The 24,809-nt window shown below is 51.1% G+C and overlaps 8 protein-coding genes across 8 annotated transcripts; 6 read left to right on the plus strand and 2 right to left on the minus strand.

Moving 5' to 3' along the window:
• Positions 1-2,157: 2,157 nt before the first annotated feature.
• DACRYDRAFT_14288 (uncharacterized protein) lies at positions 2,158-4,723 on the plus strand (the record flags this gene model as incomplete). Its single annotated transcript, XM_040771027.1, has 5 exons — positions 2,158-2,317; positions 2,368-2,657; positions 2,842-3,668; positions 3,772-3,835; positions 4,268-4,723. The coding sequence occupies 5 exons, from the start codon at positions 2,158-2,160 to the stop codon at positions 4,721-4,723; spliced, it is 1,797 nt and encodes a 598-aa protein (XP_040630990.1).
• Positions 4,724-6,934: 2,211 nt separating this feature from the next.
• DACRYDRAFT_14289 (uncharacterized protein) lies at positions 6,935-11,765 on the plus strand (the record flags this gene model as incomplete). Its single annotated transcript, XM_040771028.1, has 15 exons — positions 6,935-7,763; positions 7,792-7,896; positions 7,955-8,742; positions 8,794-8,838; positions 8,890-8,944; positions 9,009-9,615; positions 9,667-9,860; positions 9,910-10,023; positions 10,070-10,131; positions 10,185-10,278; positions 10,326-10,555; positions 10,606-10,929; positions 10,978-11,124; positions 11,456-11,573; positions 11,758-11,765. The coding sequence occupies 15 exons, from the start codon at positions 6,935-6,937 to the stop codon at positions 11,763-11,765; spliced, it is 3,720 nt and encodes a 1,239-aa protein (XP_040630991.1).
• A 716-nt stretch (positions 11,766-12,481) lies between these two features.
• On the plus strand, positions 12,482-13,555 carry DACRYDRAFT_105166 (uncharacterized protein; the record flags this gene model as incomplete). Its single annotated transcript, XM_040768050.1, has 1 exon — positions 12,482-13,555. The coding sequence occupies one exon, from the start codon at positions 12,482-12,484 to the stop codon at positions 13,553-13,555; it is 1,074 nt and encodes a 357-aa protein (XP_040630992.1).
• Positions 13,556-15,481: 1,926 nt separating this feature from the next.
• Positions 15,482-17,262, minus strand: DACRYDRAFT_114509 (nucleotide-diphospho-sugar transferase; the record flags this gene model as incomplete). The annotated part of the gene is made up of 7 exons (XM_040769834.1): positions 15,482-15,641; positions 15,694-16,207; positions 16,259-16,434; positions 16,482-16,735; positions 16,787-16,956; positions 17,017-17,129; positions 17,183-17,262. The coding sequence occupies 7 exons, from the start codon at positions 17,260-17,262 to the stop codon at positions 15,482-15,484; spliced, it is 1,467 nt and encodes a 488-aa protein (XP_040630993.1).
• Positions 17,263-18,020: 758 nt separating this feature from the next.
• On the plus strand, positions 18,021-18,836 carry DACRYDRAFT_105168 (uncharacterized protein; the record flags this gene model as incomplete). The annotated part of the gene is made up of 4 exons (XM_040768051.1): positions 18,021-18,371; positions 18,434-18,556; positions 18,585-18,695; positions 18,744-18,836. The coding sequence occupies 4 exons, from the start codon at positions 18,021-18,023 to the stop codon at positions 18,834-18,836; spliced, it is 678 nt and encodes a 225-aa protein (XP_040630994.1).
• Positions 18,837-20,750: 1,914 nt separating this feature from the next.
• Positions 20,751-21,265, plus strand: DACRYDRAFT_87393 (uncharacterized protein; the record flags this gene model as incomplete). Its single annotated transcript, XM_040776805.1, has 2 exons — positions 20,751-20,852; positions 20,906-21,265. The coding sequence occupies 2 exons, from the start codon at positions 20,751-20,753 to the stop codon at positions 21,263-21,265; spliced, it is 462 nt and encodes a 153-aa protein (XP_040630995.1).
• A 190-nt stretch (positions 21,266-21,455) lies between these two features.
• DACRYDRAFT_87394 (adenylylsulfate kinase) lies at positions 21,456-22,210 on the minus strand (the record flags this gene model as incomplete). Its single annotated transcript, XM_040776806.1, has 4 exons — positions 21,456-21,592; positions 21,644-21,848; positions 21,902-22,137; positions 22,183-22,210. 4 exons carry the CDS (start codon positions 22,208-22,210, stop codon positions 21,456-21,458), a joined length of 606 nt encoding a protein of 201 aa, XP_040630996.1.
• A 947-nt stretch (positions 22,211-23,157) lies between these two features.
• DACRYDRAFT_105171 (uncharacterized protein) lies at positions 23,158-23,394 on the plus strand (the record flags this gene model as incomplete). The annotated part of the gene is made up of 2 exons (XM_040768052.1): positions 23,158-23,308; positions 23,360-23,394. 2 exons carry the CDS (start codon positions 23,158-23,160, stop codon positions 23,392-23,394), a joined length of 186 nt encoding a protein of 61 aa, XP_040630997.1.
• Positions 23,395-24,809: the final 1,415 nt, after the last annotated feature.

A 24,809-nucleotide genomic window follows, 5' to 3' on the forward strand; every position in this document is an offset into this window, starting at 1 on the left:
ATGGGATCAGGGAATTCTTCTGCTTGTTCCATAATGGTGGATATGGAATAAGGCAGGTGTTGGGTGTGTGTGGTAAGAGTAAAGGCAGGTAAGAGTAGAGGTGGAGTGGTGAAGCAGAGGTTGTCACTTGGAGACTTGGTCTTCTGTTAGGGCAACACAGGCTGACTAAGTCTGCTCACCTAAGAGTGCCAAGAGTCTAAGCAGGCAACAAGGAAGTGGAGTAGACCTGATGACTAAGACCTATCTACAGTATAGGTATCTGTGGATGATCCTAAGAGACCAAGTCTGAAGAGACAGTCCCAGGCAGAGTAGGCCTTATATTTATACCTCTGTGGTGGAACCTGCTAGAACATCTTGCTTACTCAGCCTAGTCAGGTGATCAGGTCATATGACCAAGGATGAGGTCATATGAGGTCATGCACAGCCATGCACAGCAGGTCACCTGACCATCCAATCCTTCCAGCAGGTTCCAGCACATGCCAAGGTATACCAGCTACTTCCATGTCATAAAGGCTTAGTCATGTCTCTTGACCAAGCAATGAGCTGGTGCCCTGACACACAGGTGAGCATGTGCTGGTGTCTTCAACCACAAGTTCATGCCTTCCAGGATATGCAATGTGCAGGACCATTGCCAAGGCCATGCAGGAGTGCAGCAGCACCATCTGCTTGGCCCTGGAGAAGTACAACAAAGCAGCCCTTGTGCTTGACCCACCATGACCAACTTTGACATTCCAGGAGGTGATTGACATGTCCTTCCTCTCGGACTTTGCCTTGCTCTGCTACTCCCAGGACAATATCTGCAAGCATCAATGGTCTGATCCTCTTGTTTGTGAGACCATGCTGAATTGGATGCTAATCTGCTGTGCCAAGGAGGAGATCAAGTGGTTGAACATGGAGGTGTGGTGTTTGTGGATGGCTCTTCATGCCAAACCACAAGAACTTCTGGCCTGGACAAAGGCCACTGAAATGGCCAGGCATCACCCTCTTGCAAGTGAGATGAGCTTGCATCTAGAGTGATACCTCCATGTGAATCAACATCTTCACAAGCACCTGTTCATCCTCTTCAACTTGGATGGCTTTTCAGGGGATTGCTCTGTGGGCATCCATGCTGGCATGTATGAGCCCCAGAACATGTTCAAGGCCCCAGCTTATGAAGATGTTGCATTTCCAAAAGCAGAAAGCAATGAAGATGATTAGGCAGACCTTGCAGATGCAGATGATCTTGATTCAGGGGAGATAGATGATGATGTCTTGAACAAGTTTGATTGCCTTAATGAAGCTTCCTTGTGCATGTCTATCCCAAACATGTAGATGTTCTAGGTCTTGTAAATTATGCCACCATGGCAATCAATCTTCTATGTACTCCTACTCCTACTTATTGTTAATTAGCTTCCCCCCATGCTTGCACATGCCACCTAAAAGAAACAACTGCTGGGCCCTCAAAAGTGAACAGGAAAATGCCATGGTACTTGCTTCATCTTAAAATATATCTGCTTGGACCATGATGTTCTTCCCATAGTTCTGGAACATGTCCATGCACTTCGACCTTGTATCTCAATTTCAAGCAGAAAAAGGGAGGTTACAAAGAAGACACATGGAACATGCAGATGTCCATGTCCAAACATGGTAACTTTATACCAACATAATACTGATCCTTGTGCAAGAATGACAAACATGTCCATGTCCATGTACTTTGACCTTTGTATTGCAATTTCAAGCATAAAAATGGAGGTCACAAAGAAAACACATGGAAAGACACATGGAACATGCAGATGTCCATGTCCAAACATGGTAACTCTATACCAACATGCTCCTGATCCTTGTGCAAGAATGACAAATATGTCCTTGCAAAGCCAAGAATCAAGAAAATAGTACAAAATCAAGTTATAAATACATTAATTTATTAAATAAACCAGGTACATTCCCAAGATTATTATCTTGAGCTTGCACAGTAATAATTTTTGCACTTCATCATCAGAATCTCGGACTTGTGGATGACTTCATACAACAATTTGGTTCTGCTGCCCTGTTTATCACCTCACCCTGTGTTGTGCATCCTCTTGATCATCTACCTCCACCATCTCCTCAAACAACTCATCCATCATCTACCCCTTTCCTTATCAACAAGAACAAAAACAAGGCCAAGACCTCCTCAACATGGTTGGACATGCAAGGCCCTTGCTGGACTACTTGGATGCCAACAAGCACACCACCTTCCTTGGCATGTGCATGATCAATGACATGGAAGAGACTGGTGCCCCCAACCCGGTGCATGCAGAGATGGTGGATGCGGATCTGGAAGAGGAGTTTCCTACTGGTATGCTTGTTTTTGCTCTCTTGTGCAAGCTCTTGCTGATTGTCTTGCAGATGCTTCCTACCCCATTGTCAGCTTCAACTTCCAGTGCTGGTTCACAGACAAGAACATCAGCAGGAAGAACTTGCCCAGAGGCCCAACACAGCCTGTCAAGCACAAGTTCAATTCTGATGGTCCTGCCAATTGTACCAAGGCCAAGACCGAGGCTCCTGACTGGACCAACATCTTGAACAATGATCTTGATCTTCAAGGTTATGACATGCATCCCTACATGTCCTTGATTCCTGGCAAAGTTTGCCATGATGTCTACTTCAAGTACTTCATGCCCAAGCTCTTTAAACTTGTATGTCCCTCTTGTTCTTGCTCTTGTTCTTGCTGATCATCTTGTAGTTCACTATCATTGACCATTGCTGCAGGGATGTTACCTTTGAGTTTTGTTTGAGTTGCTTGGACAATGGGCCTGGTCAAGAGCCACAATCCACACCTTCTTCTTGCACAACACCTGGCTTGACAAGGACTTCATGAAGGTGCAAGATCATTATTCACTTGCTTTCAAGACCATGGCATACATTAAGGCCAACTTGATGGATCAAGCAATGGCATCCATGGCAGCCAAGCGCACAAAGGAGAAGTCAGATGCAGCCTACAAGAAGGCTTGCAAGCTTGCTCAATGTGAAGGTCATTCCCTCCCTCCCAAGCCAGAGAAGATTGAGATTCCCTGCATCAAGCAGTGTCTGCTTGCAGTTGAGGAAGCCATCAAGATCCCCGCCAACCATCCCCTCCTTGCCTATGCCAAGGCCTTCACCAAGTGGGAGCAAGCCGAGGAAGGCAATGGTGCAAGTGCAAGTTCAAGCCCATCCAGCTTCCTCTCACTCTTGGGCCACCCTCCAGCCCAAGCGTCCCAGGCTGGCACCTCCACACCCATGGTTTGTGGCAAGGATCATGCTCCCTCAAACTTGGCCTTGACCTCGACACCCACTCCCAAGAGCACATCCACACCCTTCTCCCATGAATGTGCTGACAGTGGAAGCTCCTTGATCTTGCCCATGATGCCTACTGCTCCTGCATCCTCCCACACAGCAACCATGACCTTGGGCACACCAGCCTCAACCATTGGCTCACCTGCTCACATTTTCAATGCCACTGGCTCTGCTTGCATGGTGCATGCAGTTGGGCATGGCAAGATCCTCACTGCCAACCCAACCAAGTCCTTCTCCCAGCTGATCTTCATGCACCCCAATGACGAAGAGGGCTACCATTGCATGCATGAGCTCCCATACAACACTTGTGCAGCTTGTGCCAACTACTTCCATGATGTTGGTCAAGAGCATGCATCTGCCATTGAGTACAACTTGTGCGTGGTCTACTTCTTTGATCATCCTGTGACTTGGAGTGACTCCATGAACAAGAACATCCCCTCCACATACTGGAAGAACATCTACCTGACCATGGTCAAGGATTGCCTCATGGACATCTGCAACAGCAGGTTCTAGGCAAGCACAAGGACAACACATCAGCAGGGTGGGTGGGGCAATATTTCTTTTCAATTCCTTTCTCTCATACAAGTTCTCTGCATGGCCTGAGCATGCATGAAGGTCCCTGTTACTTAAAAAACCCACATGTTCTTGTTCTCCTGCCTGTACACCACTTGTTTTGAGTTCTTCTAGTACAGCTTGTAGAATATGAACTTGTTGACATGCTTGTGCTTGTGGCATGTGCTTCTAATCACATGAGGAGGCACACACATCTGTGTACATGTCCACGTGAGCTGGATCAAGTGGCATGCAGCCCCCTTGTCCTCTCCTTCTCCAACTTGTCTATCTTCTCTTCCCTTGGCTCACACAATAAACTTCTTGCTCTAAGAACAGGATCATGGACTCTCTGGGGCCAAGCAAGAAGAACTGGGGCCAGCAGAAGCTCACATGGGATTCAAATTGCCTATGACATGCAAAGGCTGCCAAACTGCTTGATGTTGTGGAGCAGGCATGGATCCAAATGCTTGACAAGATCTCCATCAACATGGGGTTCTCCAAGGACATCATCAATGCAAACATGAAGGGGAGGAAGGCCGGGTACTTCAACAACAAGCACCATGTAAGCTTGCATAATGCTGCTAAGCATCTGCTTGCCAAAGAGGCTTGGGCAAGAGGCACATCCATTGCTTCCCTTGTAGATGCTGGCTCATTTTCTTCAGGTCAAGTGTTCTACTGGGCCTTGCCTGAGAATCAGCCCATCATCAACTCCAAGGTTGACTGGCTTTGTGAGCATCCTGAAGCTGCACTATCCGTTGAGCAATCTCTCTTGGCCAAGCAAGAGAACAAGCATCTTCAAGTCCAATTCCCTGGTCAAGCTTGTCAAGCTGATACAGTCCTTGTTCAAGACACATTCCAGAAGGAGGCAAGTTCTTGACATGGGTGTCACCCAATTCTTGCTGATCTTCAAGCACAGAGTGCTGCTTTCAGTACTTGCACCAGTGGTCATGCTTGCAGCTTTGTTGTGCATGGCAGTATCAAGGACTATGCCAAGCCACACTTCTTTGGGGATGAACTTTGCAAGCAGTTCTTCAAAGAAGTTGTGGGATATCCCATCTGGGAGATTGCCATGGGCTTGGAGGCATACTGTACGAGTGGAGGTGCTCAAGGCAAGTTCTTTTACCTTGGATCATTTGCCATCACTTGTACATCCTTGATAACTCTATCCCAGGTGCTGCAAATACCTTGAACAAGAAGGTGAATGAGATGAAGGCACATATCCAGCTGGTACTGAATACAAGCCTTTGTAAGCAGGTGCAAGTCCTTGTTTGGCAAGTACTTACATTCTCATAGAGAAGCTCATGTGCAAGAAAAACATTGTCATGTCATACAAGCAATTTGGCCATGACATCAAAGACCCATACAAGATCACACTCCAAGGTTGGCCCTTACCAGCACTCATTAATCCCTCATACATCTCCTCACTTGGCAACCTGCAAAAGGTTCAACAAGGTCTTGCAGATGGGTCTTGTTTCTTTTGGCCCATGAGTGAGCAAGACCTTGTTTGTTGTGCAGAAGAGTGAGCCCATATGTCTGCCCTTGGACCAAAGAAGTGCAAGCAGGTTGCAAGGGTTGAGATTGAAAGCAATTATGACCCTGTTGAAATTCATCCACATGCAACAAAGGTGGCAAGGACAAGTACAACAACTTGTGCTTCCCAGAGTGCACCAGCTGCAGTGGATCTTCATGGGGATGTGTCTCACCTAATCCCACATGCTGCAATGGTGCAAGCCCCTGTGCTTGCTACTGGACTGACAACATCCCAGGTGAACCCCATGTTTGTCAACATGTTCGCCAATGTGGGCGAGTGGGTGGATCAAAGACAAAGTGTATTTCTACAATGATAGTACATCCAACATCATACAACCACATGTTCTACTCCTCTGTCAGAGCCTCAACTAATTGACAAAGCACCACAGTCTTCTTCCACTTCTCAAGGCATGCCAGTGACTTCACCTTCTTCTTCTTTTGATTCTCCCGCACCTTTTTGGATTGTTGGCATTGATAGTCAAGACAATGTTTCTTGGTTCTAGTTGATAATGATCAGCAAGCACATGAATATGAACAAGTGCCACTTGCCTCTCTAAATACATGGCCCATTTCTTTTCCTGTGGACTACAGAGATAAAGATACTTTGCTGAGGGATCAACAGCAACTTGTGTGTTGAGCTTGAGCAAGGTGACCTTGGTGATGATGGGGGGGTTCTTGGTGATGAGGGATGGCATGGTGGTTGATTGATTGAAAGCTTGCCAATTGGCAGAAGCAGTGTGGCAGGCACATGTATTACAGGGACATGTGGATGATGTATACTTCCATTTGTTGCTGGATTTTGCCTGGATGAGAAATGCTTGTGTTTCACCACAAAGGTGTGGTGGAGATGAGCATTGCCTCTCACACAAGTGCATGGCCAGTGGTCGCTTCTTAGGTGCTGAATGCGGTCATGACCCTGACCAAATGCTTGATAATATGTGGCTGTACTTTTATCATGTGACCGATGCTCTGCTTCTTCTCGTTTCACCAGTCACCACCATCATCGCCCTTACCCCGGGTTGCCTTCTTTTGGCGGCAAAATAGACTTACACCGAATCTTGCCACAGAAGAGACATTCACTTCTGACTGACCAACGTAGTTCATCTAATGGGAGCCCTGATAATCATGAAAGCCCTGAGGATACACGAAGTCCTTCCGCCACTCCCGTTTGGCTAGTGATGGTCAACACATGGCTTGTTATCATAATCCATTTTTCGCCTGCACAACGAAGGTCCGTTCTCCCGGTGGCAGGATATCCGGCCGGCCTTAAACGCCGCCCAATTCATTTTGTTCCGCCGGTGAAAAAATGCTCTCGTTTGCCTAATACCTTTCAGGGCCACAAATTTCCCCACCAGCCTCGCACCCCGTACGACCCATCAAGAACACGATAATTGTTCTCTGATCTTCCCTTTTTATGTCTGCTGTGAGACACATATCTATATCCAGCCGTCATCTGCATTTTCTGTCTCTATTCATTCTGTGCGCGGCGGCGAGAAAGTGAGCACTTAGTCTTTCCTTCTGCCTTCTCACCGTCTTGCATGCTCAATATATTCAAGCGATGGATCTAGTTAGCGACTGTGGTACTCCGTTGCTCACTTCAGTGTCACAGCTCTCAGATCTCTCTTCACCCCCGCTGACTCCTCCTCACACAACGGCCGACCGTCATCTCAAGCATGCGCTCTCTACAGATGACGAACCTTTTTTGGACGACGAGTCACCCCACGCGATCAAGAGACGTAAAATCGCAACAAGGCAGAGCGCGTCCGATGATAACATACAGTTATGGGCCGAGCCTCTAATCACCACCGAATCTGGCAGTGTCCCCGACACGTTCATCGACGCGTTCAGCACCCACAGAATCAACGATTATGCGCATGAAAAAGGGTTATTGAACGAACACGAGATATTTGACGCGTCAAACGCGAATGTGCTGGATGTAGCGGCCGACGACGGTCATACCTGCGACCCTGCTCGAGATTCTTCCAGCCGTGAAGCCACATATTGTCAAGCTACTAGCACCAAGCCCGAAAATTCGATCCAGTGTATTAAACCCGACCCTGTTGAAGATACTATTAATGAAGCCAAGTCTGGAAACTCTATCCAGATCATCTCTCCCATTGTAACTGGGACTCCGAAATTTGCTTTCGACAACCGAAATTTAACTGGTCGTGTCCAGTCTAGGGACTCTGCTTCTGGTATCACTCAGTCGGACGATCCGCCCACATATCCACCAAACGTATCCAACAAACTTGATGGCATCTCTGCACCTGTGTTCGCCTCCTCAACGGAAATAATGTTGTGGAAGAAGGAACATATGGATGAGGAATGGAATGCCGCTTCAAGAGTGCCCCCTCAAGTGAAGCAGGATGTGCTTCATTATGATCAGCGTACGCTTCTTATATATGACCAGCGTAGTGCATTCACTACCGTTCATCGGTACTCCAGCGTCCAAAGGGGCCCAGGATGCAGGGGACATTTCCCCCGGTTTTACAGACTGCTCTGCAGAGACAAGGCCTCACAGTTCGTTCACCGCTTTTTTACCAGTCATCGATCAATTCTTTTTGACGGTCATTTGCAGCAAATATCTCCCCGACAACTCATGAAATATCCCACCACTCAGATGTGCTAGAAATGTTCGAGGAATATAATGTTGCATTCGGTGGGCAATGGGAGCTCGCCCGCCTACAGTCCTTAAAACTATTCAAATGGGAGGACCTCCTCAGACCTCGGTGTGGAGAAAGGTGGCTTCCCAATGTCACGCTTTTCACTGGGTCGTGCAAAGACATCGGTCCCAAAATTCTACGCCTCGTAAAGGACAAGGTCGCACGGTGGAATAAACCTTCGGACACTTCCATGGATACATATCGAGACGAGGCATTCTCTCATGAAAGACAGGTCAAGTCTCCTTGGGGAGAACTGGACAAAGAAGACGATGCACTTGAAAAACAAGACAAATCATCCAACAAACACGAAGGGATGGGCTGCTTCAGCCAGAGTTCCGATGTCTTCCATGGTAAAATTCGATTCGGAATTTCAGTTACTTGGACAGGCAGAGACACACAGCTGAAGCTTGATCCATTGGAGATCGATCGGTTCACCCGGTTGACACGAAGATTCGGTTCCAGAAGGCTCATCAGGATGAAGAATGTCTCCTCGTATCCCCCAAATGAATTTATGAAGAACTTCTTCCTGCAAAAATTCGTTTTCATGGGTCGCGTTTATCGATCTTTCTTCGTGAAGGAGAACACAGTCTTTCTCATAGAGACGAACGAAACCCACTGCGGAACAAAGGCCCGCGATCGTTTCAGGCTGTCTCTATGGGAGTTCGTGAATTGGCATAATCCGCTATATTGTAATCAGCAGCAGGTGCGCCGGTTCGTCAGTCCTTGCCCTATACTCCCTGACATCCGTAATCAGATCATGACTAAATGGGCCGCGCGGTTTGCTCTCATGTTATCTACGGTATGTTGCCACCTCTACTGCCAACTTGACAAATTTTGACGGACTTGTTAGACCTCTCCAGGTGTTTCCATTGAACCCGAGAACATTCATTTCATCCCGGACGAAGGTACTACAACCCTAAGCACCCAAGACAGGCGCAGATCTATCTGTAGTGTCAATGGCGCATGTAGAACCAGGGAAGCCACAAAGTCACCACGTGCTGACAGATGGTGCTGGCTATCTGAACGGCTCTGCCATGTTGCAAATCTGCAACCGATTAAAATGGGGCAAAGTTCAGGCAGCTGTCCAAGCGCGATTCGGTGGAGCAAAAGGCATGTTTCTGTTGCATCCCGACTTGGACTTCGAAGGTCCTCCTACAATATGGCTACGCCCTTCTCAAGTGAAACTCAAGTACGCCGAAGACCCGGAAGAATGGGATCCGGCAATGCGCATTCTCGACGTGGTCAAGCCACCATATCTACGGTCCCCAGCTCGACTATCCATGGAAACTATTGTAGCGCTTGCAGACAGACAGGTATCTCGTTCCGTAATTCTGTCGTACTTGAGGGACGGCCTGTTGGAACAAATTCAGTCTCTGTTCGATTTTCAAAATGCGTCGCCGTTGCAACAATGGCTTGAGCTCTCAAGAGAAGGTGCAGTTATCTCTGCTCGACTCAAGCGCTCTGCTCTGGGTACTGCAAGATCCAAGGGTCTCACTCGAGAGGAGGATGAAAACGAGCTACGCACGGATGATGACCTGATTGAAGATCAAGGAGAGCAGCGTTCATCGGCCTGGTGGTAAGGTTCCTGATGCATATCTCCACGTGAAATGGCTGAATAGCAGAGTAGGCCAGATGAGATCAGCGGGTGCCCCAGTACGCTCGAAGAGAGCGCCTTGTTCGCACTAGACTCTGGCTTCACCCTTGAAACATGTTCTTACTTACGCCGAAAAGTGGGAAAGATCCTGGAGCAGATCCTGACAAGTCACATCTCAAAATTCAAACTCGTCGTCCCTCCTTCCGCCGAAGGGTTCGCAATTCCAAGTGAGTCATTCTGGACCAGGGAACACTCGTTTCTCATCAACACGTTCAGGCCCTATACCTAGTGCATTAAAGCCCGGCGAGATCTTCTTGCGCATGTCCCGTGAACGAGTGGACAGTCGGACGGGTATGGCAACAGATGTCGTGGTCGGCGACGTCCTTATTGGTGCGCGGTCTATTTCCTCACCTGCATGCCTGACCATCCTGTGAAGTTCGCCATCCATGCAAACTTCCTTCTGATATCCAGCTCGTCAAAGCCGTAGACTGTCCCGAGGTGTGGCTTCTCGACCATGACCAGCGCGATCTCCAATCTGACATTGCTCACAGCTCCGCCATTGGAAAGACGTGATCATCACGAGTGTCGACCGAAGTCAGCCCCGTTCTCTGCTATCCAAGTTAGCAGGCGGGGACTATGACGGAGGTGCGAAACCTAATTCGGATTCCTAGCGCGCATCCTGATTCGCTCAGATACGGTCGTGATCTACTGGGACAAAGACCTGATTGCGGGGTTCAAGCCAGCTTCTGACGAGTGTCTGGACCCCCCCGACCGGGTTAAGGACTGCTTCGAGTACTCGATGGGCAGTGTAGAGGATTTCCTCAAGACGAGCGGTACACTCCCCGAAGCGGAAAAGATGCTCGAGATCCAAAAACGCCTCCTGTGGTCGTTCACCCTCCCCAGTCCGGGAAAATGGTCCATGGTAAGCGTAGCCCTTTCTCGTGGACCGAGCTCACCCGGAGGGTACTGTAGTATCACGACACTCTAGCGTACCTAGAAGGCCTCGACGACGCACGCTCGATATTCATGGCACATGTATGTGCCGCCTTCTCCGCGGGACGATCATTAACCGGACATTACAGGTTCACCACCGCGCTAGACGGGGCCAAGTCTGGGCTGCAAGTCAAGCCCGCCGTGGAAAGGGCTTTTCAGCAAGCGTTGGGAAGGCTGTACCCTCCGAACTGGAAGATGAGGGAGGAGAGGCAGAAGCCCTTCAAGCCTGTGAAGGGGAGGGAGCAGCCGGTGCTCAAACCGGGGTTTATAATGGAACAGCTGGTTGAGGAAGGCAGTAAACTCGTGAGTTTCCTTCTCCTGCCTGCTGGGAGTGCTCATTGGGGTACGTAGGAAAAAGAGCACCTGGCCGCGTTCAGGGCCAGGTGTGAGAAGGTCATCGTACCACCGGACGGCGATCCAGATCTTATAGAGCCATACAACAGCCTCCTACGACTAGGCCACGAGCTGGGCGCAGACGTCCATCTCAAGATCGAGAAGGTGCGCATGCCCCGCACTGGCAGCTCCATTCATAGTCTGTACAGGCTAACGAGCGCAGGAACTAGCAGCAGTGATGAGACACGTTAAGGAGATCAGGGCAGAACGTCTAGCCGCGGTCCGCGACCCCTCCTCCAACCCAACAGCACACAGTTTCACAGCACGCAACATCACCCAGCGACAAGACGTCCTCCGCTCCCTTTCCGCAAAGTTCGCAGCAGGGCCAGCGGCAGATCAGGTCCCCTTCCTAACCAGGTTTAGGCTGCTCCCGTCTGTGAGAGCAAGCGCGGCGTATGTCCTGGATTGGAAGATGGACAGCGGGCGCGTGCTTTAGGAGAGAGGGACGAACTTCCCGTTTGATATGGCTATGCGGGAATTGGGGAGGCTTAAGGCTGACCCGCGAGGCGGGGGAGGGGGAGGGGGGTGGAAGATGGTCAAGCAGGAGTTTTATGGTGCGTTTCGGATTCCGAGGGGGGTTGTGCAGAGGGTGGGGGTGTATGAGCCGAGCGGGTGCGCGACCGGGGAGGGGCAGGAGGAGGGGAGGGTTGGTTTGGGAGAATGATGTGCCTAGATCTGATCTTTTTCGAAAAAAGACTGATACGTCAGTTAGATAAAAATACTACAGTGTCTGATTAGTGTGCTGATATGATGGATCTATGCCAGGTGTGTGTTTGAGGGACTGTTCAACCCTAATGTACTTGTGTTATGATGGACAGCGCGGGGACACTAGGTTCCTGGTCATTCTCGCAGTGCAACGAACTTGGGACTGCATCCCGAGAAATAAACGATATCTGTGCTGTGTGGTTGCTTTGCGTTTGGACTCGTTATTAATAACTTGTTGACTCGTGGACTTGAGCCTGGGAGTTTTACCATGAATCCGAATCCAGAGAAGGAGCAACCAGGGGCAGGTACAACTTTATGCGTTACACTGTGTGTTGCGATGTTTCTGATGTCGCAGTGGCATGGAACACGGTGCGACGGGCGACAGGCGGTTGGCCTGGCAGGGGAAGTCCGGTGTTCTCGGAGAGGAATTACGTGAGTTTCTGTTCTACGTGTATGCCTCTGGGTTGTTCACTCAGGGCAAGGGTGAGGATGTTGGCTGAAGCTGAAGCGAGCCGTTGAACTGTCAGACAATGCGAGGCGATGGGATGCGGACAGGCCATGCACAGGCCATGGATAGGCCAGACAATGGCCATGTTTGCATATGGTGATGTAGCGGGATCAAATATAAGGAACGGAATGCCTCCGATATGCCGAGAATGGCCTTGTATACGCCGTTCCTCGCCTCCGAACTGTGTTCCCTTCTTGGCACCTTCTCTTCTCTTCTTAACAGTACACCACGTTCACTACAATACCCACAATGTCTATCCATACACCTCCTCATACTCCAACTCGACCTCATCCTCCCTCTTATCCTCTCTCTCCCCCTCAACCTCCCCCTCCCCCTCGACCTCAACTACAACTCATGACACCAAAGAGAGCAACTACAAAGTCATACATCCCAACTCCTGCTGCTTCACGTCCTTCATCTCCTATCCCTTCTCTCACAATCGACACAGAGAAACCAAGGAGATCATCAACAAGCATATCACGCACTCCTTCTTCACTCTCCCTCCCTCTCCCTCTTCCCCTCCAACACACTTCCCTAGGTCTCACAAAACGTCACAGAAGACTCACAGCTCTCCTCCTCACATCCCTCTTCCTCCTCCTAGCACTCGCTTACTCCCTATTTCACCTCTCATCAACAGGCCGTCTTCTCCCAATCGACGTCCTCCTCTCCCACCCATCCTCACCCCCCACAACCCCATCAACCTACAATGCCCGCCCCAAACCCCCTCCCTTGCCCCCACTCCTTCTCTCTCCAGAAGAAGAACTCGCAGCGCTCGTATCCCACCTCGCCTCCGTCCTGGACACCAACTCCCTCCCAGCAGAAATAGACCCCTCGCTCCCGATCGATCCTGATTATCTACTGGGGTTCGACACCCGAGGCCCGGATAGGGAGACAGTGGATGCTAAAGTGAGGGATATGGTTGCCGACACGTGGGCTACACTGCCAGTAGTGGTATTCACCAAGGTGCCCCCCCTCCCCCCCGCACGCTCGTTCGTTGCTCACCCCCTGCAGGCAGGCCCAAGGAGCAGAGAAGTCCTCTCAATCCTTTCATCCTACTCGCTCACCCCAGCCCCGCTCGAGATATCCCTCGACAGCACCCGGCCAGACTCTCCCCTCCTCCTCCGCGCCTTAGCCAGGCTCACAGCTTCCTCCCTCCCTACCTCCTCCACTGAGGGAGAGGTCTCACTCCCCCTGCTGCTGTTGGGAGGGAAAGCGGTACATAGGACTGTGAGGAACTTGCATGCGAATGGGGAGCTGAGGGGGATGTTTAGGGAGGCTGGGGTAGGGGTGGGGAGGAACCCGCTGAAGGATACGAAGAGGTGAGTCTGGGAGGAGTGGGAGGGGGCGCAATGCGCTGGAAGGACAGGATAGTGGAAGGAGAAACATCTTGACATCGACATCGACAAATCATCATCATCATCACACCCTTAACAACATCATCATGCCACCCTTACACCCACAACAGCACCGACAGAACAACAAACATTCGCACGACAGACAAACCGACCGCAATTCGCTCATTCACTCTTACAGCACACTCTTTCAAACTCATTTCAAACTCACACTCACACTCGTTTGCCTTCCTCCTCCCTTTACCCTTTTCCTCTTCCCCTCTCCCTTGCACTTGCACTTCCGCTTCTACTTTCTGCGTTCTACGGCTGAAGATGGTGCACTGTTTTCCTAGGGTTTATAGGCTTCTCTTTATCCTCTTTATCTTTATAGTCACCCTTGTCTTTTTTTCTTTTGCTAGATGCGTAGCTTGACAACCTACCCTTGCGTCGTACATCGTACATCCTTCCACTACTTACATCTACACTTTACAGTACATCCGTTTCGCTCTATTCTCTTATAGAGCCCTTCACTCTCCCCTTGCTCGCACGAAATCGGACACTCCCCCCCCTCCCCCCATTTCTTTCTTTGCCTCAGTTCTGGCAGTTTGTTCTGTTCAGCTCACTTTTGGCAGTTTGTTCAGGCATATAACCCTTTTTGGATTTTGGAGGGAACGGATGTAGTAGCTAGGAATATAGCTTGAACGACCAGCGTGCGTTCTCATTGGTATAGAACTGGAGAAGTGGAGTGTGGGCGTGGGTGTGGGCGTGGGTGTGGGCCTCTGGGTTGTATGGTGGTTTCTGGGTCTTGCTGGGGGTTTGGTATTAGGATTGGGATTGGGGGGTGGGGATGGAGGATGATTGTTGTTATCTGATTATATGTCTCCGATGCGTATGGGTATCATCCTGAGCCTAGCCTGCCAAGGGAAACAGCCCGCCAACCTTGGGACACGAGAGAAGACGAGCTGCTTGGACTCAGTACCTGGTCGGTAAGCAGCTGCTGTAGGCTGTAGGCTGGGGGTTGTTAGAGGAGCTCGAGATGGAGCTTGGGAGCTTGGGTCGGGTGCATGGGCTGCTGAGGGCTGCTGAGGGCTGCCCATCCTCCCCATCCTCCCCATCCTGCCCCATCCTCCCCATCCTGCCCCATCCTGCCCCATCCCCCCATCCCCCCTCCCCCTCCCCCTGCAGGGCACCATTCTCCCGCTGCTGCAGCTGCCCCCAGACCCCCTTCCCCCGCCCCGGCCCCCCGTCCCATCCTCCCACGTATGCACGCCCCCAAGCCTAAGCAGGATGGGCAGGATGGGCAGGATGGTAATGGATTAGGGATGAGGGATGGGGTAGGTAAGAGACGAGGGACGAGGGATATCGATCATAGAGGGTACTGGTGCAGGAGTACAGGAGTGCAGGAGTGCAAGAATGCAGAGTGAAGGCGACTGGCCGGGAACGTACATCGGGAGACGGTGCGTCGTCCGACAACTTAAAGACAGTAGGTATGTTCGTGTTTAGCGCTATAAGACATACGCGCGCCTGCAGCGAGGTGAGTCATCTTGCTTTGTGCGTGTTCTGGCGTTTCTCGGAAGTGCCGGTCCACTAGGCGTTGGGTTTGCTCGATGGACAAGGTACTACGTGCCATCAGCGGGCCAGGGCCAGTCGCTCTCGCGTGTGAGATGACTGCTGTGATAGGGGAACGGTCCGTGATGGTGCTGTGGGTGCTGTGGGATCAGGCTGTGCGAGATCACACTGCGCTGATTGTTCCAACAATGAGGTCTAACAATAAGTCGATCTGCTGAGCCCAAGCTGTGTGCGCTGACTGGATACATGTACGTTTCCAGGAAAAAACAATAGGAGGAACAAACTGGCTGAATTCATGGATGTGAGATGTCAGCCAAAAACAGCCTACAGTAGCGGTCGTCGCTTAGTCCTAGTCGTCGTCCCCGTACGCTTCGAACCGTTTCAACCGCTCACCCTTGTGCGACGCCTCGTCATCGACTACCCATCCCGTCTGTAGCTGGCAGTCGCGCAGGGATGCGTTCTTCCCTATCCTACAGTTTGAACTGATGATGCAGTTCTCGATCTTGGCCCTGTTTGACGGATATCAGCGATCGGATCTGATAGGAAGAAAGTCGCACTTGCCCGTCTTGCACCTCGACGTGATCCATCAGTACTGATCCTGATATTCGCACGTTCTTGCCGATCAGGCAGTGTTTCCCAATCACGCATTTCTTGACCGTCGTCCGCTCTGCTATTCTCGTCGATGCCCCAACCAAAGAGTCGGGCGAGACCTGCGCTTTACCGTCGATCCCCTCGCCCGTGACGGGTGCGGTCGCAGTCGTTCGCAGACATTGTCGATTTAGCTCGAAGTATGTGCCGAGTGTGTTTGCGCGGGCGGCGTAGCCGTCCTTGTGCACGACGACATTGCACCGGATGGGATAGTCTGATGGGGATCCTTCAGGTTCCTCAGCGGCTTGACTGGCTGGCACCGACTCTCCAGGTGGTGTTGATGCTCCAGATTGAGTGAAAGGCGTAGAAACGACGGATTTGTGGATAGGCTTTTCTCTAGACGCGTGATTCCTTTGTGAGGGTGGCGGGGTATACGTCGTGGAATGTTCTAAAGCCAACTCCTGCATGTTGGCATTGGGGCTGATGACTGCGTGCAGCAGTCAGCCTCCACGAGGTGACATGTTCGATAATAGCTCACTCGGCCCATACTTCTCCCTCCGCCGGGGCTGATATTGCAGCTTGCACAGGAACGGCACGAGCTGTTCCCGCACCGACGATATCTCGTCTTTCTGCTGAAGGAGGTCGAACACAGATCGACGGAAAACATACACGTGCGAATCTGTCAGACGATTTGTCATTTTCACCCGCGGATATCTAAACCATGTTCAAATAGAGCCATGTGGGCACAGACTGGGACAAACCTCCAGAGCATGTTCATCCGTAGCGCGACGTCGTCTTCCGGGTCGGCGTTATCGTCGACAAATAGCAGGGTATTTGACTGCGCGTGCAACCCCATCAGAGTAGGCACGGGACCGTCCTTGACTTCCTCCCCTGTCTCCACCAGCAGAGCAGTCATGACGGGATCCTCTACATCAACGCGATGCGCGTTTAGCAGGAGGTTCAGTGGAAGAGAGGGCGGAGGAACGAAGTCGCAGGGCAGTACAATCGCGTCAGACTAGACCCGAGTCAGCGCCATCTGCACTGTGGCGACACAAAAAATGCGCACCTGTATTCGGTCGGCGAACATGCGCAAGAGATCCGCTGCGCCCAGAGACTCAGCTTCTTCATCATCCACCGACTCTAATTCGACACGTAACGACGGCCATGAGGAATTCTGGGAGGACAGGTGGTGCTGTATCGCTACCTTGTGTGACTGTGGCGTGATGAACAGTACATCTGGAGGCTGGCAGTCAGCATCCCATCCACGGGAAAACGGAAACAGCAACTGCCACGCACCGAACACCCGAGCCTCCTCCAGCCACTGCAGGGCATACGATACCATGGGTTGGTTCCCTATGGGAAGCAGAGCCTTGTGTACCCCCTTTTCATCGTCCACCAGTGGGTCCAAGCTATTGTTCTCAGTCAGACCGCGTGCCACTAGATTTTCGGAATTAGCACTCACTTGTTGCCATACCCTGCAAGAATGACGGCGTGAAACTCGGGCGTCTTCGATGATATTACTCCATCGCTGGGAAATAACATTCTCCAAATCTAGTCGCTATTTCTTTGCTGCTCGCAGGTATCGTTATAGGTATTTTGTTCGGTAGTTTAAACCTGGTTGGATGACAATAATGTAGTGTGGCAGTGTGCACCGAGTCAGGGTTGAAGAGGGAGAAGACCCTGGAAGCGGGGGGAGGATATGTAAGAAGACTGATGATGGGCGCTTCTTTTTCCATGCCACGTTCCTACAATCATTGCATTTCCGAACCTCCTGCTTTCCTTCAGCTTATTATCCCGAAGGCACATGCACCACTATACGACCGATGTGTCCCTCTGCCGCTGTTGCTCTGTGGAGCATGTGGCACGTGTGGCACTGTGTGTGGCTCTCAACCGTCACTCTAGGGAACGGCAGCTTGGCTGCCGTGTGTAGAACCTCGTGCTCCGCAGTATTAGGAGCCCTGGCATACCAGCGGCATCCCCGCACTTCTGATGCCGTTGACCCTGTGTTCGTCTCTGCAAGGCGACTGTCGACGCATGCGATGACCTCAGGGAGCGCGAAAGGTTGACTCACACATTCCTCGGGAAACTGGTCTTGATGCTGCTCTGTAATGCGATAGGGAATTGTCGGAAAGTTCGCGCAAAATTGGACGCGAGGTGGGCACGTAATTCAAACGCAACCCATCATGAAAGTTCACAAACATATTTAAGCGCTCTCAGAGGAATCACCCTACACCCAGCGCCAACCCTCGAAGCCAGGATCGCTCGAACACCATCGCACCTCCCTCAAGATCAGCAACACCATGACCATGTACGCCCCCGCTTACGGGCCTTCTGCCTACGGGATGCAGCCCGGCTGGAACGCAGCGACATCCTACCCAGGTGCGACAGCCGGCGCGCTGGTACCCTACAACCCCAACACTTACGGCACCGGTTCACCCACTAGCGCACTCGGACTCTACGATGGCTTTAATATGGGGTACGCCTCCAACCGTCGCCCATGGGCTTACGGTCGGGTGAGGTCTACCATTGAGTTCAACGACTGGGACTCGAACAACCCATTCTGGCTCTTGTCCAACTCGGCGCCTCTTCCTCTCTACGATGAACAGGGGCGCTTCCACCCCACGGCCGCTCACCTGTTCCACGCGAGGAAGGTAACAGCAGCTTGACCCTCTGCTTGACCGATGGGCAGCTCACGCGAACCTTGTCTCTTCAGTTCTTGGATCCACGCCTGGCTGACCAGGTCAGCGCGTGTTCAACAGCCCAAGGTGCAAAGGAACTCGCCGACTCCTGGCGCCCTTACATCAGGCCTGACTGGAGGCGAGTGAATGTCCAAATGGTAAGTTCGCCTTACAGTCGGCTCGCAGAATTATGCCGATGCGCCTGTTCAGATGGAATGGGTGATACGCGAGAAACTACGGCAGAACCCGCAGTTTGCCCAGCTCTTGATGAGCACTGGGAGGTGTTATCTCCTCAACGTGCGTCGTCTTCTATCTAACAGTGAAACGGGCCAACTTGTGCCTCAGACATCCATTGACGAGAACTTCTGGGGCATCGGCAGTGGCCGAGGCCGTAACGAACTAGGCAGGGCACTCATGAGACTGCGCAAGGAGCTCTGAACCAGCTCTTCCTCCAAGTTCTTGACTTACTCTGACTTACAATTGCTATCATATCTATCGCCTGAAGAATCGACATGTAAGAGTGTTCTGTTTCTGCTTAATGACTTCTACGTTTTCTGGCTGTACTCTACGAACTTCCTGCTGTCCATCGTCGCGGGCGGGTACCGTGCGGTGAAGCAGTTCATACGAACTAGATTATGCCCTTCAATGATATATGGGGGTTACTTGATTTGATAGCGTGATAGGATATCACGTGGCGGTACATTTGCAGTCTCAAAAACGGCGTCTATTACACCACTTTCCAACATCCGGGGCTGTGTTTCTTCTGAGAACGCTAGGTCCAACTGACCAATTTAGATGAGCTCAGTGGGATCCAACAAACTGCGATCATAGAAAATGAAAATACAGAAGGTTGGTCCTTAGGTACTCTGCGTCCTCACGAAAGGGGAATAGAATACGCCGTTGATTATACATATCTGAAACAACGCATTCTGTGAGTCATTTAACTCTGCGTGTATTGTTGTCGCGCAGTTTTCCCATCGAATTATGCAAGCGTTGTTGTGTACTGTAGTACATCTTACATCTACAAAAGTACCAATCACGTGATTCCCTGATCAATCGCTAGGTGACTCTGATGTTAAGCGCCTGGACCACACGCACATTCCGCATCACGAGCCCAAAGCCATTGGAATTTACGACATGTGGGGCAAAGTGAGGGGCCAGGTGGGGCGATTAGCGCCGTGGTTTTCTTGACGGTGCCAATCGGCGGTTAACGATGATTGTCGAATGGCTAGAAAATGTGAGACGGTATTCCTCTACACCTAATCCATGGTTTTATCGAGGGGGGGGGGTGGATGCTAACACTCACTCATCTCTTGGTTAGACTGACACCATATATCTGACAGGTTCTCATGAGATGTGCAAGGGATGCCATTGGTTGAGCAAAAAAGCATTGATGGTTGAGCAGGACGATAAGACGAGCAATGCCCATTGTGCATCTTACTATCCTGCTTGAGCCCATTGCACATCTTACTCTTTACTTGATTACTTACAAATGTCGAAGGCAGTGAGTCACAGCATCCAGCTGGTATTAAGGAGTGTTGATACCAAAGTTCGATTATAGTCAGTTAGGGAAGAACAAGGGAGAGTAGTGTGTGATGATTAGCAACACACCGTCCCATATACGGTTGGTGTATGTTCCGGAGATGCCGAGCGGAGCGGGCTTGGGCCGTCGGGCCGAGATGCGTCGTTATGCAGATCCCCAAAGTGCGGACATTCCGTTCCTCAATGTGAAACATAGCCTCATCGTCAAGGAAACATTCCATAGCCAAGAACATACCATTGATGTTCCTGGCCAGGAGAACAAGGCAAGGAGGTGAGAGGAGGGGATGATGTGTTTTTGGTGGAATCAGCGGCGCCGGATGAACGGGAGCAGTTGCGGTCATGAGGGTTCAATAGCCGAAATGACCCGCCGCCCTCTCCTTCCCGCCTTACCCGCTGCCTGTTGCCTGTTAATGTTCATCCCCCCTCCTCCCGCACCAATGTTTGATTAAGGGCAAGTCAGCTGTTGAGCAGGAACAAGTACCTTTTTGGTGGCATAAGCGAACTTGGCTCTCGGATGTACGAGAAGGGGATGAAGGCATGGGCTGTTCCGAAGAAAGGACCGGAAGCGGAGAGGTCAGCCTCCTTGGTTGATGCTCGAAGAACGTGAATGGCTGGGCATACCTAGGGGTCATATAAAGCCACCCTAGGCGTGTCAACCCGTTGACAACAGGTCAACGAGCAATCGTTGCGCATCGACCACAACCTGCTACTACCACAACCACAACCACAACCACCACAGCCGTAATCACGCCTGTGACACTCCTTGCTGCAGCTGCGTATCCCTCTGCTACAGCAGCATCCGTCGCAAAGATGACGTCTATGATACCAGTCGAACCTACTTACGCCGCAATGGCAACTTCACCTACTACGGGGCGCAAGTTCTTCAGACGGTCATCAGAGTCCCACTATAATGTGCGTCATCCCCTACTCTCCCTCCTCCCCGTACGGAGGCTGATGAGATATAGCACCCCTCTGATGTGGGCGGTGCTGCTCTTCAAGCAACGACAGACCCTGTCACAAATGCCGCGATGGAAGAAGAGCTCGAGATGGAGCAAGAAGAGGAAGAAGGCTGGGTGGGCGAGGCTCGCAGGATCTGGCGACGCATGTCGTTTGGGGGCACGGCGAGCAAGCCTGCCGTCGAGGGAAAGGAGAAGGAAAAAGAGAATAAAGTACCCATTATCAAGCCTCCTGTGAAGGCACCCGCCCAACCCGTTGCGGGACATGAGCACGAGCATACACATGGCCCGCTGGCGTCGGAGGGGCATGCGAAGGGGAAGGAGGTGCCTGCCGTACCGGAGACGGAGGAAGTGCCTGCTCCACAATGAGGACGAGATGGAACATAGATGATGTACTTGTATGCGTGGGGACTTGGGATTGGGATACCTTATAGTGTTTCTGCTTGCTAAACGGTTAACATTGTTTTATTTGTGCTGCTACAATCTGTGTTACAGAAGCCCGTCAGGCATTCTCCAGTCTTGATCTATGTGACACAGTTGCCTGTCCTTGAGCACCATTTTACAACACCACATACCGCTTCTCCACAAGATACTCCATGATCTTCTTGACACACTCCTCAATACTCAATTTATCCGTACGCAAATGGATCTCCGGCGTCTTCGGAGCCTCATAAGGCGCTGAAATCCCAGTGAAATCTACCGAATCACCTCAGTACATCGGCATTCCATACAATGCGAAGATCCTACCAGGGATCTCCCCTTTCCTTGCCTTCACGTACAACCCCTTCGGGTCCCTCAATTCTGCCACTTGTAGGGGCACGTCGATATATATCTCGACAAAGGGTAGGCGAGCCTGCGTATGTATCGACCGTGCCAGGTCTCGGTCCGCCCTGTAAGGGGAGATGAACGAAGTGATAGCGATCGTACATGCGTCCGCAAAAAGTTTCGCCACCTTTCTCCTATTAGTGTCTTTCAAACAGGTACCAGCACGAGTAAACAACACACCTCCCCAATACGCCTAATGTTCTCCTCCCTGTCCTTCTGCCCAAAGCCGAGGTCCTTGTTCAGGCCCATACGGACGTTGTCCCCATCCAGCCTGTAAGCGGACTTCCGCAGGTGAAGGAGATGCTGTTCAAGCGCGCAGGCGATAGTGGACTTTCCTGACCCGGAGAGGCCTGTGAGCCAAAGGGTGAGCCCGGGTTGGGAGAGTAGGGCGGCGCGTTCCGTGGCCGTGACTGAGCCTGCTGGTGGTTAGCTGTCGTCCTCCGGATTGGAGAGGGGCTTACCTGGGTGGAAAGTGATGTTCGTTGCCATTATTATGTTACACTTGGATACAGACTAGGTAACACGGAGGAGGGGATGTTGAATAAGTGTACAATGTACAGTTGAGGTCATTGTCGTTCATATCCCATCAGTGCAAGGAGGAGACCAGCGAGCACGTAATTTCGATTTTTTGGGATAGATCCCGTTAGAAGGAGTTTATCCCGTCATCAACTCCGATCCAGTCAACACTGCGCCCTCTCAATCTTCCAATCTGACGGCTTCACAGGCTCTTTTACTTGAAGTGCTCTGGATGTTCAGCATTAATGGTCTGCCACTGCTTTTCTTGTCGCAAACTGCGATGCTTGGCACATTTGTCGGACCGAGCGTTTCAGACAGCTCTTCCGTCGCAACGGCTCCACAACTTACAGTTTTTCCCGCGTTCCATCACCGCGCGGCTCCAGCCAACTCTTTCTCCCAGAAAAAAACTTACAGTTCTCTGCTCATTTCCATTGTCTTATCGTGCTTCTTCTCGTCACAGCACATGGTTACACCTGATGCTCCGGCGTTGCTGTTCACACCAGGGTAGCTCAAAGCATAACACCATCGTCTGATATGCTTTCTCGAAGCGCTTCCTCGGCGCCAGCTATGATGCACCGTGCTTCGCATCCCCTAATGTCAGTATTATGTCTGCTGAAACCCTGCTACGTCGATTCCGGAAGTCCTGGAGGATGACAACGATGACGCATCCAGGCGATTCGCCGACCCACTGCGCTGCTTCTGCGCGAGCTTCACGCTCACGAACTCGGGAAATGTTCTATTCGCTCCCTCTCCGTATCGGGCAGAGCGCTGTTGAAAGCTAAACACTCGCTCTCTGATAAGAAATATCGAGGGTCAAGAGGCAGGCTCAGTTCACCTCTTCATATCTCTCTTCCCTTTCCTTCCTTGGGTGCCTTCAGCCGTCCACTCCTTTAACGGCTTGCCCCCACTCCACCCCAAACATGCACTTCCTCCGCGTCGTCACCGTCACGCTTCTCGCGTTTGTTGGCATCGCCCTCGCAGCGCACGAAGTGGAGAGGGAGATGACCAATGCCCAGCGTTTGGCTCGCGGTCTGCCTCCGGCGAAGCCCCAGAGACTCGTTAGAGCTGGACGTGCGTTTGATTCATTCCTTTCTGAGACCTCAGGACTGAGCGCCATTTTAGCGAGAGCACCAGCTGCGTCTCTGAAGTGTAGTTGAATAGGCTGGTTGGATAGCTTTGGGTACAGGTCGACAACTGCAGTGATATGAAAGCTAGCATGTCGACGCTCAGCTGGAAGCCACAGACCTCCCATTTCTCGGCATGGTCGAAGTGGAACCCAGTCTCAGCTAAGTGTTGCAACTCAACTGGGGTGTAGCGCTTCTCTTTAAGGATGGAATATGTTGAGCCTGCAGTTTCAGCGTTTTCATGGTTGGCCGATAGAGTACTCCGAGTTAAGTGACCAGAGACAGGGAAAACACTGAGCAGAGTTGCAGTGGATGGTGACTGATGCTGGGAGCCCTCCTCGTTCAGAAAGCAGGAATGAAAACAGCACGCGAATGTTTTGAGCATCTATGAGAATTAAGAAGTAAGAGTGTCTCTTTCGTTCGGACAACAATTGGCTAACCCTCGAGATTGCCCTCTAGAAGCACCGGCTCATTTTAAGAACCCAGTGAATTTCCCGCTGTGGGAGGCGCAGGTACAGGCAAATATTATATAATGGGCCAGGCTCTGCAACACGAAACCTGCACCCAGTTAAGGGAACGCCAACACCCACAGCCTGAGGCCATTGTCGCAGGTCCTTTGCCACAGTGCATACCTCTCCTTTGCCATTTCACACACAAGTTTTGATCACCCCCAGGCCAGGGATGAATGCTGTATTTCCAGTGTGTGAGCAACATTGTCATGCTCTGCTCTGACATGTTTCCAGGTATGAGATATCTACTGAATAAACATCTCTCGCTGTCACAATCACTCCATGTGTGAGTACTTCATATCACAGGTGTGCCACTAGCTTCTCATGTCGACTCACACTGACCATGAGCAGATTCAGTCCCTGTCTTCTCAGTGTATTACCCTCTGGCTTGTTGCCAACAATCAGCACTGGTCCTCTGTAGCCTCTCCTCTGCACCCCATCCTCTTACAAGAACCTTTCCTCTGGTGTATCCCACTGTATTTGGCCAAAGAGATATGCCCTCTATGAATGTATTCTGCATTCTCATCTCACATCGAATGTGACTATAACCTTCATCCACAGGTGCACATGATACCAGCCTATCTTCCTCCCTTCAATAACAGTGCATACCCTTCCCTCCCTCTTACTAGTTCTGACAAATTGGCAAGTTATGATATCCACATGACACTCTCTTCTCCATGGCCATTGTCAGCAGCACTCCACTCACACCTCTTGCTCTGCCCCCCAACTTTCCCTGTCCCTATCTTGTTTGTTCCTACACCCTGATTGCTTCACATCCTCGCCGCTTCAGATATACTGCTGCAGCATGCTCTGCAGATGGTTCATGTACATGTCTTCTTTGTCTCTGCCATGATCATCTCTTCAGTTCTGAGCCTTTTACCCTGACTGTTAGGGCAACACAGGCTGACTAAGTCTGCTCACCTAAGAGTGCCAAGAGTC

The sequence above is a fragment of the Dacryopinax primogenitus genome (genome assembly GCF_000292625.1).
Source record: "Dacryopinax primogenitus strain DJM-731 SS1 chromosome Unknown DACRYscaffold_4, whole genome shotgun sequence".
NCBI lineage: Eukaryota > Fungi > Basidiomycota > Dacrymycetes > Dacrymycetales > Dacrymycetaceae > Dacryopinax > Dacryopinax primogenitus.